General features: G+C 42.2%; 1 protein-coding gene across 3 annotated transcripts; it reads right to left on the reverse strand.

The window, feature by feature from the left end:
- Positions 1-2231: 2231 nt before the first annotated feature.
- On the reverse strand, positions 2232-8574 carry TRNT1 (tRNA nucleotidyl transferase 1). 3 transcript variants are annotated; one of them, XM_056334390.1, is made up of 9 exons: positions 8392-8574; positions 8078-8225; positions 7150-7343; positions 6449-6587; positions 6073-6199; positions 5371-5564; positions 4941-5191; positions 3313-3607; positions 2232-2576 (listed from the first exon to the last, which is right to left on the reverse strand). In XM_056334390.1, the coding sequence occupies exons 1-8, from the start codon at positions 8557-8559 to the stop codon at positions 3359-3361; spliced, it is 1470 nt and encodes a 489-aa protein (XP_056190365.1). In that variant the 5' UTR covers positions 8560-8574; the 3' UTR covers positions 2232-2576; positions 3313-3358. The 3 variants fall into 3 exon arrangements, with proteins under 3 accessions (XP_056190365.1, XP_056190363.1, XP_056190366.1); XM_056334388.1 differs by having other exon boundaries at positions 2232-3607; XM_056334391.1 differs by having other exon boundaries at positions 2232-3607; positions 8078-8193; positions 8392-8515.
- Between the last annotated feature and the right edge of the window lie 246 nt (positions 8575-8820).

Here is an 8820-nt window from a genome sequence, read left to right on the forward strand (position 1 = left end):
TATGGTAACTAAACTTTTTATGTGTGTGTATATATATTGAATACCCATTATAATAAATATGTAATATATAAACCAGTATATATACATATACATATTTTGATATGATGACATATTATGTTATCTATTTATATGTAACATATACACATGTACATTATCCATTATATATTTATTTATATATATATATATATATATCTCGCATAGGATAGGGAAGTAGATTAATTTAGTGTGTGTGTAACAAATAACTGCAAGTCCCAGCAGAGGCCCATCCGGGGCAAGGAGGGCTGCTCAGGTGCTGCCCTCCACAGTGCGTCCTCCCTCCGCGGTGCCTAGGAGCACGCGTGGTGGTTGTTTTTCCTCTTCTTGTCTTTGCTTCAGGCCCAAGGTTTATGGGCTCTGCAGGGAGAATTAGCCATGCCCTTTCCCTTTCAAATGCATCCAAGCCAATCTGGCCTTTTAATCATTTTTACAGATCATTACATCTTGCGAGAATGGTTAAAAACCTTCATTAATCCTCAGAAGCCATCTGCAAGGAAAAGCAGTTTATATTATTTACCATTTTGCCCTTCACAGGCAGTTCCCTCCCAGGGCAGCAATGAGCACAGCAGGCGAGGGGAGCAGGCTGAGTGTGCAGGGGCTCTGGGCACCCGGGGAGGCTTTGCTCTGCATCCCCATCCTGCTGTGCCAGGCTCCGGTTTGGCTGAAAATTGGCTTCCCCCACAGGAACACAAGTTTGTGGCGTCATTATTCTTTGCAGACTTTCAGGATACACCCCCCAAGGGCAGGAGGGCGACTGGGCAGTGTTAGTCTTTTAACACTTTTCCAACAAACCCACAGTGATGGACTTCACATCAACACTGGCAGCCAGTTTCAGAAAGGGCTGTCACACTGGGGAGCCAGGATCAGCTACCAACCAGCAATGACACATGGGTGTTTCTGATGTGTAACTTAATTAAAACATTGTGAATATCATTTAATTAATCTGTTGAAGAAAGTACTGTACTTGACCATGTATGTATCAAACTGCTTCATCTCTTATCTCCCAATTTATTTAAATAGTTCATACTCTATAAAACAAAACACATCATTTTTCCAGAACTCATGCTGGTACTGCTTGCTTAAACCATGCTATTATTTTGATTTAACACAGTTTCGTTTTACTAGGGTTTAATTTCTTTGGAATATAGTAAAAGCGATGCTTGATAGACCAACTGGAAACCTCAAGCATACCATGATTTTTCAATGAGCTATTTGAACAAATGTGCCAGCTATGCTGAATTCAAAGCAGGACTGTTCAATTAACATGCTTTCAGAATAATCTGTGCTGTTTTTCAGAAGCGTTGGAGACAGCAAAAGTTTCGGGTGTCTGCCCTTAAAAATCCTCCCTCCGACTGGCATTTGACGCTGACAACAATTTTGGGTAACGTAAAGTGTAGTTGTGTTTTACCACCTCTACAGATGTTACCTTAAAAGATCAGTTTTGTGTTCTTTTAAAAAAAGACTAACTCGAATACTAAATTTTATTACTTGTCTCCCTCCCAAGATTTCAGTAGTTCAATAAATTGCACAAGGAGGCTTCAATTTAATTACATAATTAAATCAAACACAATCATGTTCTTATGAGATTTGCCTTATTAACAGAGAAAAACAGCACTTTTTTTCTTCCCTTGCTGTCTTTCTGAATTTCCTAAATACCTTCAGAATAATTTAAAGTAACTGACTTACTAGGAAAAAAAATGAAAAAGCAGCTGGGAAACTTGTTGATACAAAAGCATAAAATGCTGATTTTTTTTTTTCAGCATCTGGTATTACTGCTACCTCGTGTTGCAAAATGATAGCCAAGGAAAGGGAAATCCAAAGGATTTTACTATTTTTTTGTAGGAAAACTTAAACCTGCAATAAAATTCATACACACAAGAGATGCTCTCAGTTAAAGCTATTTTGCTGTTTGTTTTTTAAAAGCATACCAAGAAAGCCAGGAAGAGTAATACGCATTCAGTAAGACCAGTCAGCAACAGCACTGCTTCCAAAAACCAACTTCTGCAGCGTTACTGGATGGCTATGAACTCTTCATTGACTCCTCCTGAGTGACCAGGTAGTACGTGCAAACAACCCTCTCCTCATCTACATTTCCTTCCCCATCAACTTTAACTAAGAGTCAAACTCCTTTACTTCTTCTATTTTCCAAAATGTTATTGATTTATTGGTTTTGAAAAGAGGCAAGTCACTTAGAATTTCCCTTTGAACAGCACTTTTAATGTGGATCTGCTCAGACAGAAGAAAGGTATGGGTAATTAACACAGAAGCAATACGGAAGACCACTGTGTGACAGTTGTAGAATGTTAGACTTCTTCCCAAAATAATCCCACGGATTTAAACAGAATGCCTGCACATCGGAGAGAAGGTGAATGCCTCTGCGTCTCACTGCTCTGAGTTACAGGCACAGATGCATGGATAATTGCCCTGGCAATTTCTTGTGAGAGTTAGTACTCTGAAGGCAACACAGCTACAGGACTTAGCTCAGGTTCACTCTGTTTAGGCACACCAAACACCATCACCTGAATTCTTCTTGTACCTCACTGGGAAAGAAAAAGGAAAGAAAGTGTGAGTCCACTACCGGAGGTGGCAGGGGAAAGGCAGGGAACCTGGATCTCCCTCTTCTTCTATTATTGACATTAATACAGTTTCACACACCAAGCTGAAAACACACCATAGAACCCTTCACCAGTTTTGTATGGATGTAGTTACTCAGTGATAAACAAGGTACTGAAACACTCCCAAAGAGAAGAGAAGATTTCTGATCTAAAATGGATTCTGGCAATTATGGAAAATAAAAATCTTTATAGAAAACAGACTTGTTTTACAGGGTCAGACCAGAAACTGCTGGAGTGAGTACTTCAATCTGCTATCTAGCTTTAACCACAAAAAAGAGTCAGAGCTCATTATTTCTAGACACTTTGTCGCTATCATAAGCACAATCCCGCCCCCAGCCATGATTTTATCTAGAGGACAGAAACGTTTTAGTGGGTGGGGGTGGTGTTTCTTGGGTTTTTTAGATTTCGCAAAGTCCAAATGAGAAAAACCTTGGTGCCACCTCTAATGCGCCACAATCAAGATAAAATAGTCAATATTTATCATTAAAATACAACAAAAAGAGGTAGAAAATGTGGAATTTGGCAAAGAACATTTCACATCACTATGAAATAAAACTGCTCCCTGTAGAAATTACAAGTTAGCAACAGGAGATCCGTGCTGTCTGAATCTTAAATACAACAAAGGTTGCATTGCCTGCGAGTACAGTGACGAAATATTTACCAGTATCTCAGTTACGTTTAGAACAGTTCTCCGCTGTTACGCAATGTTACAGCTTCTTCAGGCAACTTAACAGTTCTTCTTTATCCATGTGGTATCCACTCTTCTTCCATTCATTCCTTAACTGCTGTAAGGCTGTTCCAATTTCTTTTCCAGAAGACACACCCATTTTTCTTAAATCATGGCCACTAACAGGAAAAGTAGGAACAGTCCATTGCTGCATTTCTCTTAAAAGATGTTCTTCTCCTTGGTATTTTAGAAGCTCAAAGATCTTGGAATTTGTATTAGCTTCCCTAGACTAACAAAAAAAAAAAAAAAAAAAAAAGAGAGAGAGAGAGAGAGAGGATTCACTATGAAATGGTAGAAACCAGCTCGAACTGTGCTCAACATTGCATTATTCCCCTGACATCTTATTAGGCGACATCTTACTAGGCAACACCTGGACAAAAAACTTGGAACTATGAAAGCGAGGATCTCTCCTGCCTCACAAGTTTTAAAACTTAGTCCTAACTTGGAGGCTCTGGAAGATCCTTGGAGAGTTCCTGAAGTCCAGGTAATAGCTGTAACCACCATTGCTGGAGACAAACCGTAACCCTTCCTGTGGGAGACAGGCCTCACTGCAGAAACTGCTGTCTCTTGCCCTCAGTCTCAGGTACTGGAATAAAAGTGCACGACTTCACCTGAAAATTACTTGAACTTTACTGTGGAAGAACATCACAGGTTGCCTACTTAACAGTATGCCTCACACAGAACACGTACTGATGCTCCAGGAATTGCACTGACTTTCAATGCACAATTCAGGGAGTTGAATTTCACATTAAAAAAAGATGGAGTCTCTTGAGGTCCAGATCCTGTCTCATGTTTTAATGCAGAAGGGGAAATCAGCTGGGACAGTACAGCAATTTGTCAGTCCCTAGGTACATGCACAAGCAACTTCTGTTTCAGATGACTGAATATGACATTTTTCAGCCCGACTGAAAGATTGACTTTTAAATCTAGTATAAAAAAAATTGCTACAGAACACAAGGTGCTCAGAACTGCTAAAAATATGGTGGGTTTCTTTGGTTGGTTGTTTTAAACAATTTCTTAAAAAATAATTTAAAGCCTCAGTATTTTGGATGCGAAAGAAAAAAAGGTTTTGAACCCAAGTATGGATGTCTCCCAGTTGTCCTCTCACAAAACTAAACTCTACTAAAGGAAGAGAATCTTTTTATACCAAGGTTTCTGCTTTATGTTGCAGAGACATGCCAGGACACTTGCAACAGCTCTTGTTAATTTCTGGTCCCTTCTCCAGAGGAAAAGCAACCAACCACAAACCAATGCCACCTTGGTTAACTGGAACTGGTATCAATAACACAGAAAGATATTCTTTCAGTTACTGTGACAATGTTACACTGGGAGCAATCCAAATCTGGCTAATACTTTTTGTCAGTACATCCACTTTTCTGATGAAAATATCATGGTCTTTAAAACCCTGGCACAAGTTTGCCTAAGACTAATAAACAAGCCTGGCGATTACTTGACGCTTAAGGCCCTTTCTTTCCACTAGCACTGTCATCTCTGCTACTCTGTAAAACTGGAAACTTACTTTACTGTGAAGAACAAAATAAAGCAATGTGAAACACACTTACATCCATTATGAAGTCCTGATATGGTCTCAGTGGTTCCGGACCCATAGCTTTGGTTAACTCTTGCCGGTGCTTCACTAAGAAAAACCCAAGGTTTTTTTCTTCTTTTGAGATTTTCAGCCTCAGATCAAGGTTTGTAATATCATCCTTCACCTTGAACAATGACATCAGAAGAGTCATCGGTTTTGGACACAGATTTTGAGTATTTTTAGCAACTCTGGCAAATTCCTCTAAATTTCCATCAAGTGGTAGTCCTAAAAGGATACACACAAAAAAAGTGCAAGACAGAGTGTTAATAAGAAATGTGGACGTTAATACAGGTGGGGCAAGAAAAATTAATTTCTGCATAAAAACAAGTTTTATCTTGCTTTGCCATGTTGCCATTCTGTTTGTATGATAAACCAGTAGGTAATCAATCTTCATTTCACTTTACCTATGTATTGGGCAATATCCAGTTCATACATAAGTTGAACCAAATGGTTTACATGGTTTCCAAGAAGAATTTTTTTCAGCTCCACCCAAATCCTTTCTCCTGATATTCCAGCCAAACCTTTGGCGTTTTCTTTAATTGCTTGCAGTGTGGTAGGTTCATGATCACCAGGTTTCTCCGCGATTCTTCCATAAAACCTGCCCAAATACAACCTCTGTATGTTAGATTGAGAACAGTTATTCCATTTAGAATCATTTAGATTGGAAAAGACCCTTATCATCAAATCCAACTACTAACCCAGCACTATCAAGGCCACCGCTAAACCATGTCTGTAAGCGCCACATCTACACATCTTTTAAATACCCCCAGAGATGGTGACCCCACCACCTCCTTGGGCAGCCTGTGCCAGTGCTTGATGACCCTTCTGATGAAAAAATTTTTTCTAACATCCAATCTAAACCTCCCCTGGCACAACTTGAGTCCATTTCCTCTTATCCTATTGCTTGTTACTTGGCACAAGAATTTATTACTGCTATTCAGAGAATTAATATCATGACAGTGTTAAATATCCTAATTTAAAATACAAGAGGAAACAACTCTATGACAATTACAACTCTTTACATCATTGATCTCTTTTTTCACATTTCTAAAACCTGCTGCAATGCTTGGTTCATTTCTTGATCTAGGAAAGGCAAAACCTAGTACCTGAAATATCTCAGGATTCGTAAATAATCTTCTTGTATTCTCTCACTTGCCTTTCCTACAAATCTAATTTTCTTGTTTTTCAAATCTTCGTATCCATTAAAAAAGTCATACAGCATCCCATCCAAACCTAGAAAAAGAGTAAGAAAAAAAGAATATGGGTTTACAAACAAGGTTGGCACACTTAAAACATGTCTTATTTGAAAAGGCAGAAGACAAGTTGTGTGATTTGAACTGGTTTGTCATACCGTCTCATGTATTTGTACAGACCTTTCAGCTGACAGCAGTAGAACAAACAAAATGGAAACAGACAGAGAATTTACCAGCTTAATTTGAAAGGCAGTGTTTCACCTAAATATTTGCTTTTGAAAGAATTTACCTAAAAACATGGAGTTGACAGTTAGATCCCTCCTTTCAGCATCCTTTTCCCAGTCAGTGGTGAATTCCACTTCTGCATGTCGCCCATCGGTGACAACATCTATTCTAAGAGTTGTAATTTCAAAATTCTGTTCATGGAGCTGAAAATTCCACAGACAGCATTACTTCAACATGATCATGAATATAAACGTAAAAGCTGTATATTTTTCTAGCTTCATGTTTGTATAAAGTTATTGCTCAAGCTGGATACATGCAAACCAACATGTGCTGTGTTTTCATACAGAGCAATCAAGAAATACAAACATCTGAAAATAATCTGTTCATTAATAGTTTTCTAGATAGCCTGCAGAAATCTTCCTGCAGAAGATGGAATATGAGGCAGAGGAAGCAAGGTAGAGGAAGCAAGACTTGGGAAATCAGGAGCAGGAAATACCAAGATCAACTTCCCCACATTATCTGAACATGTGGGTGGCCTACCTTCTCTTTTCTAGTGATAACACACCAGCGTAAGCATGTTACGCAGAGGTAACATGCATTAAAATATGGTAATTAACAAAAAATGACTCCAAACTGTAAAGCTGCATGTCATTTAAACTTATTGTGATACTTTAACAAAGGAGGAGCATGCTACCAGTCATCTGTCAGGTATGTGCACATCCACAGATACAGTAAGAAAAGATCCAAGTCAAAACATAAACCAACCCTGGCAGTAATGGTTCCATGTTTTTCTCCTTTGTTATTGATCAGACGAACACCAGCAGATGTGAACATTTCCTTCATCTCTGCTGGTGTAGCTGTAGTGGCAAAATCTATATCTTGTGGTGTCATTCCACTTAGTAAATCCCTCACAGCACCTCCTGCTATTCTCAGCTCATAGTTCTTCTTCTCAAACAATTCTACGAAGGAAAGGAAAAACCATTAAATACTCTCTCAAATAAAACCCATAGCATGCCGTCAGCCATAACCAATCTTTTCACAAATTGACATCATCAAATCATTTAGGTTGGAAAAGGCCTTTAAGATCATACTCAAATACATAGTAAGCAGCATGTAACTCACAGCTTCACACAAAATGCACAAATTAGGTGCACAGCAGAGTACCCGCAGATATTTTCCCTGTCATTTCTCATAAATTTTTCTAGGACATTTCTGATAACCTAAATATTAACAGGCTGCTAATTGCAGCTGGGGCCTCTGGGCTGTGGACCGTTTTTAGCAGTTAGTAGCTGACAAAGGAAACGTGCTTCGCTTACATATGGCAGGGCACAGTGAACCGTGACCCCCGATTTCCTCAGGAACAATACCCCACAACAGCTGATGAAAGCCGAGCTCTGCCGCATCTTCTGGGTCACTTCAAAGTTAACAGCGGCTTGAGCGAGAGAGCGGCACGTACCTCCCAGAGCACGGCAGCTGCCCGGCCGCCAACAGCCCTCTCTGCTTCCCTGGCGAGGGCATCAGGGGCTGCACTACAGCAGGGCCAGGACGCAGGGTGCTGAGCCCACACCCACCGCCCTGGCTCCCCAGGCCGGCATTTTGCCGCTCCTCACCCCACAGCAGGCGGGGACAATCAGTGCGCCGCTGCTGAGCCCCGAGGACGCCCAGACCCAGACCCAGACCCAGACCGACTCACCTGCCACGCTGCGGAGCCCCGGCGTGAAAAGCGCCTGGAACTGAGGGGACTGCAGCTTCATGGCGGCCGGCGCTCGGTGCCGCAGCCGGAGCGGCGGGAGCAGCCGCAGACCGGCCCTGCAGGGCAGAAGCAACACCTCAGCCCACATCTGGGGAGACACAGCCACACCGCGCGTCAGCCACGCCGCACGGCCCGGCCAACCCGCCCCACGGCCGCCGCACGGAAGGACCCGCTTCCCCCACCGGCACAGGGGCCCCCGCCCGGCCCGGCCCACCCGCGGGGCTACGGGACCCACCCGGGGCCGCCGACCCTACCCGCAGCTGCCTGCGCGCTGAAGCGGCGGCGCTAGGCCTGATGAACCGACCCGCGCCCGCCCCTGTTCCGGCGCCGCCTGATGACGTCACGGCGCCCCGTGTCCCGCAGTTTCCGGCGGCAGGCCGCGCTGGGGGGGGGAAAGGCCCGGCCGGTCGCTTGGTTTCCATTTAGAGAACGAAAAAAATTGATAATGTCCATGAAAAAAAAATAGACTAATTACATCGGCACACCACTGACAACCTCACTTCACTCGTCCCCGAAGCAGCTCAACGCCGTAGATAAGCTGGCGGCTGTTGAACTGTGTCCACCAGCTGGTAGTTGCTGAGCTAGGAGAAGCAACTCGTGTAGTTTAAATCATCAGGTTTATGTTTGTCAGTCTGGGTTGGTGTGAGTTTATTTTGCTGTGTGGAGACGTATGGACAAGACAG

This window comes from Falco biarmicus, chromosome 4 (assembly GCF_023638135.1).
Source record: "Falco biarmicus isolate bFalBia1 chromosome 4, bFalBia1.pri, whole genome shotgun sequence".
Taxonomy (NCBI): Eukaryota; Metazoa; Chordata; class Aves; order Falconiformes; family Falconidae; genus Falco; species Falco biarmicus.